The sequence below is a fragment of the Pelodiscus sinensis genome, chromosome 10 (assembly GCF_049634645.1).
Source record: "Pelodiscus sinensis isolate JC-2024 chromosome 10, ASM4963464v1, whole genome shotgun sequence".
In the NCBI taxonomy this organism is placed as follows: Eukaryota; Metazoa; Chordata; order Testudines; family Trionychidae; genus Pelodiscus; species Pelodiscus sinensis.
In genome coordinates, this window is record NC_134720.1 from 913477 (window position 1) to 926775 (window position 13299).

The 13299-nt window shown below is 43.0% G+C and overlaps 1 protein-coding gene across 2 annotated transcripts in view; it reads right to left on the reverse strand.

Moving 5' to 3' along the window:
- Positions 1-601: 601 nt before the first annotated feature.
- RYK (receptor like tyrosine kinase) overlaps positions 602-13299 on the reverse strand; it is a 49732-nt gene continuing 37034 nt past the window's right edge. For both annotated transcript variants that reach the window (XM_075937221.1, XM_075937220.1), the window contains exons 11-15: positions 12217-12349; positions 8656-8765; positions 7098-7257; positions 3198-3334; positions 602-2169 (exon numbers count right to left, since the gene is read on the reverse strand). In XM_075937221.1, the coding sequence (XP_075793336.1) occupies positions 2058-2169; positions 3198-3334; positions 7098-7257; positions 8656-8765; positions 12217-12349 (652 nt within the window). In that variant the 3' untranslated portion in view covers positions 602-2057. The remainder of the gene's footprint in view (positions 2170-3197; positions 3335-7097; positions 7258-8655; positions 8766-12216; positions 12350-13299) is intronic.

The window sequence follows — 13299 nt, forward strand, 5'->3', positions numbered from 1 at the left end:
ATCTAGCCCAGTAGCCTGTCTTCTGACAGTGGCCAACCCTAGGGACCCTGGAGGGGATGGACCGAAGACAGTGACCAAGCCATTTGTCTCGTGCCATCCCTCTCCGGCCTTCCACAAACCTTGGGCAGGGACACCACTCCTACCCCTTGGCTAATAGCACTCCATGGACCCAACCTCCATGACTTGATCTCACTTCCCTTTAAACTCTGTTTTAGTTGTAGCCTTCACAGCCTCCTGCAGCAAGGAGTTCCACAGGTTGACTCTTTGCTGTGTGAAGAACAACTTTCTGTTACTAGTTTGAAGCCTGCTACCCATTCCTTTCCTTTGGTGTCTAGTCCTTCTTTATGGGAACTAATGAAGAACTTTTCTGTATGCACCGTCTCCACCCAACTCCTGCTTTTAGAGACCTCTATCCTGTCCCCCCTCCGTCTCCTCTTTTCTAAGCTGAAAAGTCCCAGTCTCTTTAGCCTCTCTTCATATGGGACCTGTTCCCAACCCCTGATCATTTTAGTTGCCCTCCCCTCTCCCAGCCTCTCTCTTCCCCCTCTCCCACCTCCTTTTCCCAGTCTCCCCCAGTTTTGTTCAATCAAGACAGATTCCATTTTGGAAGACACGTTTTCTTTATTTTGTACATCAAGAAGAGGGGCTAGGGAAGGGTAAGTGGAAGGAGGTGAGGGAGGAATGGGGCACGAGCCCCCGATGGGGAGGACTGGGCTGGCTCTGCGGGCTTCTGGGGGTGGAAGCTCTCCTGCAGCCCCCCAATTGCCCCCTCTCCCCAGATGGCAGCCTGCGGCAAGTGCAGCCGGGCTGATGGCTGAGTGGTGTGATGTGCCCAGTGTGGGTAGTCTGGGCAATCCAAGCCAGGACTGCTTTGCAAGCGGGGCACCCCTGAGAACTGTCCGTCCAGGGTGGGGGTCGGGACCCTTTAAGCACAGCCCTCGGCTAGCCTGAGACAGCATCTCCACGCTCTAAGTCCTCCTCTGATGCCCTGCCGGCACTGCTTCCGGCCATCCTTAACCCCGCTTCAGGGTCCACTTAATGTGGACGTGCTAGTTCGAATTAGCAAAACGCTAATTCGAACTAGTTTTTAGTTCTAGATGCGTTAGTTCGAATTAGCTTAGTTCGAATTAACTAATTCGAACTAAGTTAGTTCGAATTAGCGCTGTAGTGTAGACATACCCCAAGTGTCTTTACAAATATATATTTATGTATTTAAGCCCATTTCAGGCCATAAAACCCTTAAAAACAACCAGTACCTTTTCAGCAAGAGAAACTGCAATCTAAAAATCGGAGGAGAAAGGCACCCAACAAGGGTTACTTTGACGCTCCTCTGAAGGCCTCTACTTAGCATTTGGAACCATCTTAAGTCATGTCAGCCTTTCATATGCAAGAACAGACTCCATTCAGTCCTGTCCTTACCACTCGCGGTAGGAGGTAAATTGCAATCACTTCTCCATAATTGCTTATTGTCTCAAAGGGGATATTGCATCTTGAAGACCAGTTTTTCCGAGAACCGTTTTTTGAAGAATGAGTTAAAAAATAAGATGCTACTTATGGACCCAATATTTTTGTGCCATCGTCTTAAAAGAAAAGCAGTTGAGACTAAAAAGCTAATCCAGATACGTACAAGATCCAACACTAGGGCTGGTCAGAAAATTTCAGTTTCTAAACAGGAAACAATTCTGCAATATTGTCTGCATAAAATCCCCTTTTTCCTCCCAGCTCTAACACAACCTTTAAAAAGCCACCCTTGTGTCTGTTGTGACAGTGCAGAAGCCCATCCGACTCGTGTGTTCAAGTACACTAGCACTACATTTTAGAAACCCTGCTGGCAAATAGAACGGCCTTAAATTAACTTAGCAAAAGTGATACCTAGAAAATATTCAACATCAAGAGATCTTATAAAAACGTCAGACTACAAAAGCATTCTAAGGCACAGTGTTCTGGAAGAAGTGCTCTCCCATTGGCGCTGCTTTATACACGGCGTGTGAGAGTAGGTCCAAGGGTGCATGGTGTGAGTGTACACACTGCCCCTTCCCAAGTAGCACATGGAAGCGTCACACATAGGCTCCCAGTGCTGCATGGAATTCAGTCAGACACTGCACCAGCTGCTGGAACTTGGGTCTTTCTTCAGGGTCGAGGGCCCAGCAACAGGCCATCACAGCAAACCTGAAGACAACAAAGGGGACACATCAGAAGACGACATTCACAAGTACCAAGAACTTAGGTAAAGAGAGATCCAACCATCAGCAAGGGTTCTTTCTTCCCTTTGACCCTCAATTAGGGTTGTCAGGTGTCCGGTATTGACCCGGACAGTCTGGTATTTTCACCTCCTGTCTGGTAAAAAAAACCCAGAGAATACAGGACACCTAAAATGTCTGGTATTTTCTGATTTTCCTCCCACCCCCAAAGGCGAAAATACCAGACACCTGGCAACCCTAGCACACGCAGCAACCAGGCCCAGCCTCCGGGCACCCCCCGACAGGGGCCCTTCCTTGCCCCCCCCTCAGGCCCCCTGAATGCCCCCGCTCCCCACTTAACTGGTTCCGCAGGGGAGCTCTCTCCCCAAACAGAGTAAGAAAACAAGATGGGCGCCGGCCAAAAAACCCCAAAGGCTTTAAAGGGGCTCTGCTTGCTTTTTTTTTTTTTTTTTGGCTTAATAGCTCAGCAACTTTGAACTCCCTCTCCCCTTCCCCCCCCCAACAGTGGTTTTTTATTTTGAGGGGGGGGGGGGGGGTTTCAGTATTTTTGGTTAAACCATCTGGCAACCCTACCCTCAATTATTTTAGCTTGTGACAGCACCAAAATTGTTTTTTCAGAACTAGTACATCCGGAGCGAGCAGCAGAGGCACTACTAACGGAGGTGCTGATCTGGTGCTCTAAAAACACTACAGATTTTCTGTAAGAGGGCGGAAAGAAAGGTAATATTGGGAAGATAGAAGGCAGCAGACTGAAACAAGGAAGAGAGTAGAAGAATACTGGTTTCCTTTATTTATTCCACTTATATTTCTGAGTTTGCTCTTTAAACGATGCAATTTTTTTTAATGGAGATTTAACACAACCAGGTCAGGCTGACCGACCTGAGATTTCCTCTCTCTGCAGAACTAACATTCTCTTTTTGGTCTGAACTGAAAAAAGATTTCTTGAAAAGTGGAACACTCTCTCTCCCTCCCTCCCCCTTCCAAGTTCACACTTACAGTTCATCAGGGCAGTTGATAGGCTGAGCTATTCTGTAACCATCCTTTAGATATGCAGCCATCTCAAAGGGGTCAATGTCCACATATGGCGTCTGCCCCAAAGTCATCAGCTCCCACAGTGTTACTCCAAATGCCCACTAGAAAAATAAGCAGCAAGTTAGCAGAACAGCAGAGTCTGGGACCTCTCGTTGGTTTCAGTTCCCTCACAGAATCAGTCATGAACACTAATTTTATAAGGAAGAGCTAGAAGCTTCATACATGTTAAATGCCATATTTTTTCTGCCTCAACAGGAAAATGTAAATCTCTCATTTACATGACCGAAGGCTGAAACAGGAACCACAAACTTAGAAACAAGAACTGGTTCAGCTTTCAACAGTAACAGATAGCTGTCAGCACCATGCTTTAAAAAACACTTGAATAAAAACAAAACGCACAGAAGGTACTAAAGGGCCGCTTTTCTGTAAAGCATTTGATTGGAAGATTTCACAATCTTTAAAAACACAAAGCTGAAGTAACAATGTACAGCAGAGTTTACTGTGTGAGACTAAGAATTACATTTACACAGAACTTTAGATGTTCACAACTGTGCAAACCAATCCCCACAACAGGTTCGGTGAGTGAGTTACTGACTTTGTCCTTTGTTCAGCAGATTTTCCACAGAACATGCCAGCCCTGGAGTGCCCCTTTCAGACCAAACATGACACTGCAGCCACTCCTTGCCTCAATTCTCTCCCCCGAGGTGGTCTCTTTCTCAGGGGTTCACACAGCTCAGCCCTCAGTGACTCCTGGGGCTGTTTCACTGCCACGTGGGCTTCAGGGTCAGACTGGCGCCTGAGCTCTGGGACCCTCCCAAATGACAGCATCTTAAAAGCAGGGCTCCCGCCTGAGCCTAGAAGTCACACAGCAATGACAAGCTCTGCAGCCTGAGCCCCGAGAGCCCAAAAACTGCCAACAGATGCAAACACGGGTTTGTAAAAAATCCAAAAGGGTCACTGATCAATGGACACTGGTGAGAGATTGGAAATAAGCAGCAAACTAACATTTAGGAAACTGGATACATGGATAATTCAAGGAAAATAACTTTCTAGAGACACACCAGTCTCGTTTCCCATTCGGTAACAGTATTTTTTCAGAAAATTCACATATAAGGGAAAAAGGCATCAGCTATGCTGGAAAGAAACCAGCGTAAAAACATGGCTCCTGCTGAACTAGGTCCCCCTCCCAACATTTTGGCTGACTGCCGCGGATGGGAAAGAGCCATTTAAAAAAGTCAGCCAAGCTACGTAAAAGAAAAACAGTTGAAGCCGGTTCAGCAGGACGTGTTTGAACCGTATTTTAACTGTTAAAGCACGCCTTCCTTTTTCTCAGAGACCACTCTGCAGAACATGTTGCATGCTGTTGATACCTAATATTTGTTCTTGGAGGAGAAGGCAGCTGAGCGTAGATCAGTAAAACAGGACTAAGGGAAACAATATGAGGGAAGTTAGGGTGGATAAGCCTTTCTTTCCATGTTCGTAAAACGATGAAGGAATGTTAATTTGGACACGTTACAGTACTCTAGTAGGTGGCTACAGTACTATCAATTTATTAACATGATCGATTAGACGTTAAGCGTGGCTGCATTTATTCTGTATAAAACAAAATATTTCCGAACTGAATGTTAAAAGGGGAACATTTAAATCTGTAGGGTCCTTGAGAGAGACCCTACTGCTTTCCGACCTCCTTGCTCTATTGACGGGTTTTGCTGGACAGACTTCAGCCTGGAAGGCGCCATTATAATTATTCTTTACACCCCCTGAGAATAAGCCTCTACTTCTGTCAATGCCAGGAAATTCATTAGCCTCCCTGGCATTTTTCAGTCGTGATAAAAAGGAGTGTTTGTAGACTGGGGAGTTCCAGGGAAGGGGCTCAAGAGAATTGCAGCTGATAAGTACAGTGTTCAAGTGGCAAGGGGTGAATCTAAACCATGCTGCTTCCAACTGTGCTATTTTATATCAGAATTAGGGATGTAAATGGTTAAAACCAGTTAAGCTGAACGGACCGGTAGGGGCTGGAACAGCTCCCCGCCACCCTGCCCCATCCAGGTTACATGCTGGCTCCTGGGGAGACTTTGCTGCAGGCTCTGCACCATAAAGCTGATTTAAGCTTTATATGGCAGAGCCCACAGCGTGTGGAACCGCTACAATTCTTCACGGTTACAGTTAAGTTTTTCAGCGCCTTTTTGCATCCCCAGCTAGAAGCAATACACGCTTACAAATCTATGACGCACAAGTGGCAAGACATGCACTATTTTATGCTCGTTGTGGTTCATAGTATTTCCTAACCGAAAGCGGCCTCCGGTAAAGTTTCAAAAGGGCTTAAGTGAGTTAAATGTCCAAATCCCATTGAAAGTTCAGGGCACAGATGCCAAAGTCACCTAGACTTGAAAACTGTATCCTTATATGATCTTCTCAGGACATGCTCACACAAGTGAATGCTTGAATAATCAAGGTTTAGTACTGGAGAAGATGTGAATACATTGTACTAATTCCACTGAATATACTAACTCCAGTTAATGCTGGCTATTGCCAATGAATCGCTCAAATTAGAAAAGCCACAAGATGTTAGGAGAGACTAGGAAATACCTAGATCTTTTCATGCTAATAGAAAATAGACTCTGCAATGGAGGTGCTGCCATTTCAAGGTCTTGATTAACAACCGAGGAAGTATGGCAATATGCAAGAGGAATGGGAAATGTCAGTGGAATGAGAGTATGTACACACAACATGGAAATTACCCTCTGACAGGAACAAACAGATCACATGGCCAAGTCATTTATCACTGCCTAGTACTGCACAATCTCAACTAAGTCAACGGACTGTGGAAAATAGTTCTTTCCAGTATCTCCAGTTGTTGAAAATGTTCATGAAGTAAAAGGCGTAAGGGATTAATCCTGCAAGATGATCAGCACTCAGCTACCCCAGCTATCAATTGGAGTGCCATAGCCTAAGCGTTCCTTTGAACAGGTCCTTCAATAAGAAACTCGGGACAGACTGAAAAAAGCAGATTTGATCTGGAACCGGCAAGGAGATTTTTTTCAGTGCATGGTATGATCTACATGTCACAACTTTAGTGACTGCACAGTTGTGTTGGGGGAACAAAAACAACAATGTACCAGCTTGATCCATGTGATGAATGTATCAAAGGTGCTTAGTGTAAAAAGAGTAATAATACATTATACGCCAAATTCCATACGCATTACATTCACAAGTCATGTCTAAAGAAAGTGGGAATGCAAAATATAAGGGTTTGTACAGTATGTAATTCTGAGCCATTAAAACGGAACAGAGCGGTAAGACAAGCTGAAGGCTGTCTGCGTAACGTGCTCAGGAAAAAGTGCCTTGCTTTTCAGTACTGCTCCTGCGTGCTACAATCATTCTATTGTAGCTCAGTCGCACACTTCCATTACAAGAAGACAAGCCAACAAAAGCCAGAGTCAATTGCCAGTGGACACTACAAGCAGAGTTGGGAGGAAGAGGACATCTTAAGAGGCACAGAAAACAGACTACAAGAATTCATGTTCTTCAATCAGGTGAGCTGTTCAGAAAGTTTCAGGATTTACACGTAAACCCCTGCTGGCCAACTCAGCGGTGCCAAAGCACAATGGGAAAGGAATGAACAAATCCTGTTGCCCAAGGGGCAAGCCCTCTGCATGAAGGCTAGCTACCATAAGCATGGCAGAGAGTCCCGGGAGCAGGTACAGCCGCTATTCTGGACATGTATGTTCTGCACAGAGGATGTCAGTCAGCCAGCAGCACTGTCAATTCAACTCCTTTTTTCATGAAAAAACTGTGTGAAAGGCGTTTAAGGAATAACCCATATCGTTATGAATTGTTTTGGCAAATGTCAATATAACTTACCACGTCACTGGCACTTGAAAATTCATTGTTAACCAAGCTTTCAAGAGCCATCCACCGCACTGGCCTGTTCTCATTATCTCCCAGACAATGGTAATCCATGGGGAACAGGTCTCGGGACAGGGCATTGTCTGTAATCTTAACCTGAAGTGCATCATCAATGCTGATTAAAAGACAAGAGCATTTAGTCATGCAAGATATGAACTATTTACAGTTGTATTAGTGCATCTTTAAAAAGACTATGTAGGGAACTTCAAAGATGAGCTTGGCTATGTCAGCAATGTTTTAAAACCTAACATTTCCACAGATCACAACACTGCTATGCTGCAGTTACCACTCCGCACATATCACAACTTCAGGATAAAGAGATTTCAAAATTATTTTTTGCTATCAAAAGATGAGCAACAGAAAGACAGAAGTTCACAGGTTGCCTCCTTCTCCAACTTTTACTCATAAGGGCTCCTAAGGTTTTTGCAAATAGTTTTCAAACCTTTTACATCTGAATGTATGTTTGGATAGCTTATGGGTGGAGTATCAAAAATGCAAGCCACAAACCATTAGTTTCATAATTACTTTCACGCGCGTCTTGGCTTCTTGGCACAGCACTTAGTTGCTTCTCTTGACATCTTTTAACCTAAGTGATACAATTTCGTAACCCACACCTCCACTAGCTCTACATCTAAAGCCACTTATTCACAGAAAGTGGAATTTCAGAGAAGACTGAGGAATGACTGCTTCATCAGGAACTTATGAAGTGTTTCTCTGTGGATCATGTCTGGCTATAAAAGCAGCTGGGGTGAGTGCGAACAGCATGCACTTCAGACTAAGGCATTCTAGGGTGTGAGATCCATGAGGGCCTAGCTATCAGGTGTGGAGGGACAAAATTGCCTCACTTTTTTAATGGTCCCTAGAGCAATTCTCCAAGAGTTACAGCTGTGACTCGAGTGCCTCAACTGTTCCTTTCTACACCTTCAAATACGTACATTTAATCCCAACTCTGACCTTTGTGCTTTTGAATCAAGGGGAGACCAGATCCGATCCGATTTCTGAGAGCACTAGAGGGGGCAGGACACGCTGCACTTTTTTTTTTTATTTGAAAAAAATCACCAATTTCTGTCATGACTTTTACATTGTGAGGGTTTGCCCCATTAGGAAACTGTTTTGAGACCTTTTCTCTTCCTTTAAATGTAAGCTAATGTTTCCATTAATCATTTGGTTATTTTAAGATGTCTACCAGGGACCAACAAGCAATACACAATCTAAACTGAGTACTAGAGCTCACCAAGTCCTTTTTAACCTGAAGTCTAAAACATAGATACACGATCAGGAACAAAAGCTTTGAGGGTTTTCAAAATACAACACTTATTTTTCTGCAGCCCATCTCAAAATAGCTCACCGGATTCACTTCATCTTCCATAGACCATACATGCAACATCTGAAACATCTGAGGATATGATTTGAGATGGGAATATTAGATTTATAACAGATAGCATCTCTCAGCCTTAACCACAGACAGGCTACAATCTCACTCCATTAGAGTAACTTAAGAGACAGGACTTACACACAGTTTCTAGCAGCCAGGTCTTTGTGAATGACCTCCCTTCTGGCTAAATAGCTCATTCCACACGCAATCTGAATAGCCATATGTACAAGATCCTGCTGGGATATTGCCTGCAAGAGCACAGAAAAATTATTACAACCACAAAATCCTACACACAGAGAATTTGGTCTGGTACCTTGGGTAATTTCTCTCTACTGTAATATTCCTTCCTTTCCATATTTTATCTCACCTACAAAAATTACCTGCAACTACTGGCTCTCTAGGACACAATGTCATTGCTCCCTAGTATTTCTTGACAGCTTATTTAAAACATTTATCCTTTAGTTTTTGAAAAGGCCCTATTTTTAGCTCTAAACTGGCTTTGAAATATGTCATAGCTTTAATATTCCTTATCACCAAACAGTTTTTCACATAAATCAAGCAAGGCTGGATCGAGACCAAGTGGTATCTGGATCCACCACAATTTCAGCCACCATGCCACACACTTCTCATAAAAGCAGCACCAATTTTCAGGGAACAGACTACAGTCAAGTATATAAAAGGAGCAGCAGGCTCAAATGTATTCCCATCCACCGTAATTTTGTCAGTGTTGATTAAAGGGGAGCTATGTAGACAATGTTTAATTTTAAATTTGTATATGTAAATGTACAAACAGGCTACTATGTGCCTGCGCTTGGAGACCTTTACTATGTCTTCTGGCCTGCTTTGGGATATGGACACTGATTTAGTATTTTAGCATTTTCAGGACCCCATGTCTTCTGCAGCATTTACTGCAGAATCCACTACTTTCCACAGATGTGTGCTTCAGGTGTCCTGTTCACAACGTCTGCCACAGTGGTGCTGCTTCTGTGCAAAGGTCTGTAGCAACATTGCAAATCTGGGCTACAATAAAAGATATTGAATCTAATATCAAATGACAAAAACCCACTGTAATGGTCATATTAATTCAATAAGACACAGATAATGATGAGAAAACAGAAGTATGGCAGCTAAATTGAAGTTCGCTACATTAATTGTTTTGAAGTATTTGAAAAAATTAAGGAGGAATAGCTCACTCAAAGGATTCAGATTTGATGGTGTTATTTCCCACTTTTTACTTTCATCTCACATTAAAGAAAATACAGTCAGAGCTAGTTAACAAGTCAGTTGTGAAAACACTATGTCTGTTTGGATTAACAGGGACTTAAAGCAAGAGTACAGAAACTTATCAAACTGGCTTAATGTTTTCCTTTACACTTTCCTTGGCACATGGGCAACAAGTCCTATGTGAAAACTCAGAACACAAACTCGACTAGATGGGCTAATTCTGGAAGCCTGGGAAGGAGAAGTAGAAGTCTGTAGACATTTGCAATTGAGAGATCAAGTCACAAAGCAGAAGCAGACACAAACATAGTCCCACAGTTGCTCACAGTACAGTAGCTCAGAAATGAACAGGAAGAAAGCCCTTGGCTACTTGGAACTTAGTGTACAAAGCAGGGATGACTTATTGACCTAAGCAAGCCAGATGCCACTTACTTTATTTTTATGAGCTAAGTCAATAATGTAGAGAAAGCCAGGCAGTGTTGTGAGAAGATTAAGAGGAGCCGTATGGAAAATTAACAAAACACTCTGGCACGTATCTGCTGTGGCTGATAAATCCTTTTGAGTTCAGATTTTCCTCACAAGTGTTTTGTTCCATTTTATTTCTGTTTCAGACCAACATTTACTATAAATGTCATTAGCACAAACACTATTAAAATGTTCCATCTTGCACAACAGTAAGTTCTCTTGTGTAGAAAATATCCCCATGCTCAAATTAGCTTGCAAACTTCTCATTTGCGTTTTTCTTAATGCTATTGTTCTCCACTGCCCCTCTTGAAACTCGTGGAACACTTGCTAGTAAACCTTCCTATTCAAATTTAGTAATATTAATCAAGCACTTCTGGTAAACTGTACAGATTCCACACTTCCTCTCCTTCCCACTGCCCCCCCAAAACTGTAATATAGGTCAAGAAAAATAGAGATAAAAGGATGTTAATTCTAACAAGTGCATTAAAATAATAAAACATTGAAGTCTGCACAGTTAAGGAACCAACATTCAAGCAATGATAAAAGTTAAAAGTTTCACACAACACCCCACCCCCTTTGTGGTGCATTATAATTTAATTTTATGGACTAATCTGCTTTTCAAACCTTTTTTTAAAAGTTAAGAATGATACACCTCTATAGCATCTTCCACTGTGTGGTTCTGTGTAGATTAGAAACAGCCTATTACAGCTATTCATGTCCAATATACGCATGAAAAGAAGTATGAAACTAAATTGTATAGCCAACATTCAACAGTTGCATAACCCACAGAAGTGGAGTGAAAGTTGCAGTAGAGTCTTAACTTGGGCATTTCTGGGTGGAGTGAGAAACTGCAACCGTAACATTTTCTTAAAAGTTTCCTGGAAGATTTTCTAAGGAAATGGCCATTCTCGAGCTCTGGCTAGATGACGACAGTGCGCACACAGCATGAAAGCAGTGCACTCATGGACGTAAAGGGGGCCTATGCAGCCATCTGACCAAGCATGCTGAATGAGAGAGGACTCCTAGGCTATGTCTAGACTACAAGCTTCCTTCGAAAGAGCGTCTAGACTGCAAACACTTTTCGAAAAAGCGAGCCGCTTTTTCGAAAAAGAGCACTGGATGCTCGCTTTCAAAAAAGCCTTGTTTGCATTCAAGAACACCTTTTTTTGGAAGAGCACTTTTGAAAAAAGGTGTTCTTCCTCATAAAATGAGGTTTACCGCAGTCGAAAAAACTGCCGCATTCTTTCGATTTAATTTCGAAAGAACACGGCAACAGTCTAGACGCAGGTGAAGCTTTTTTGAAAAAAGATCACGTTTTTCAAAAAACCCTGTAGTCTAGACACACGCCTACAAGGAACTGCTGTTTTCTAGGCACACCTGGCTTAAGCAATGCGGCCATATTAACAGACAGAGTTACAACAGAGCACTGCCTCACTAGCAACGTGCCCGCCAGGACCTGGTGTTACCACGATAGCCAAGGCGGCGCATAAGGCAGTGAAAGGAGGCTGTTGGTTTCTTAGAATTTAAACCCTCCAGCTATTTGACTATAGATTTAGGGACCAGACGTTAGACACCGATATTGGAAATTCTTGTTCTTGCTCTATAAACTTAAACAGAGCACTTCACCCTGCGGCAGGTAAACGATCTTAACATTTTAAAAGAAACTGATGTCTAGCTGTGAAATATTATTCTGAAAACAGATGGAAAGTGAAGTGAAACACGTGATTAATATAACACTTCCAATTTGCAGTCCAAAGAGGGAGTTGCTGAAATTAGCAGCACACTCGAGTCAACAACTGCCTGTGACAAATGCCCTGAAAAGTTACTTTTTCTTGTGAACTACAGAAGTATACACTTGCTATGGCTGCTTTTAAGATTCAATTATGTACCAGGCTTTCCCATTCATGCAGCCCTGGAAGAGTGATTGCTGTACTGTCTCCACAGCTGGATTTTAAAGTCCACAGAAAGTTCAACCAGTTAAAACACTGAGGTGTTACATTAGCCATTTCTCACCTGAGGATTGTTGGCTTCTACTAACTTGCACTGGCGCAGGAAGAGCTTAAGGTTTCCCCAGTTCATGTAAGGCAGCAGCACCATGGGTTTCTCCCCTTCTTCGATACAGACATGTGTGATCGGAAGCAAGTTCCTGAAAGATGAGAGCAGATCTGCCTAATTTTAGAAAGGCAATATCTGATCAAAGTTAGCAAGACAGCTAGGCAGCTAACCATCAGAACCCACCACGAATGGTAATAAAGCACAGCAGAAAAGGCAATTGACATGTTTTCATGACAGTACGAAAGTCTCCAGACAACTTGAAGCTGCATGTTTAGGAATGTGGGCAAACATACGAGTAGTTTTCCATCAAGAAGAGAGAACTTCTGCATGATCCGAAGCAGATTAAGGATACAAATCCCATGAAGATTATTCTTTACACAAACTATGAGGAATGCAGCAAACTGCACTTTCCCCTCGCTCCCTGGTAAAAGGGAACAGCCAGCAATGTCCCCATCTGGTGGGGTGAGCTTCAGGGCCCCCTGCCCTCCCTAAAGGGTGGAGAGTGGGGCAGGTAAGCTAGCTCCTTTCACCTGCTTGGCCTATATGGTTTTATTGGAAGCAATCCCATTCCAGGCACATCCTGTTTTCCTGACGCAACCAAACCTTGACCTTAAGTTATGATAAGAGAATGCTGCATATCAAATTTGGTGGCCCTAGCTTTTACCATTTAGGAGAAGTTCTTGAACAAACTCTTTTAAATATAAAGATTACTTGTATTCCCTTAAAATCAAACTGCTTTTATTGTTTTTTTTAACCCCGTGTGTTTGAATTCAAGTGTTTAGGAAACACTCTTTGGGATAACAAGATGTGTGCATATCCTTTCTACTAATAAAAGGACAGAGCTTAAATAAGCTTGTCCTGTCCAGAAGGCGGCTGGGCAGTTCAGGACACATTTCTGGAGGGAAATTAGGACTGGGGGTGTGCTGGGGTCACCCCACAAAATAACCAATATAAAAAGAGCCAAAGCATTGCTGATTAGCTGAAACACACACAGACACAGCAAGGATGGACTTGTAGCTGGAGGCTGTGAGCAGCCCGGAT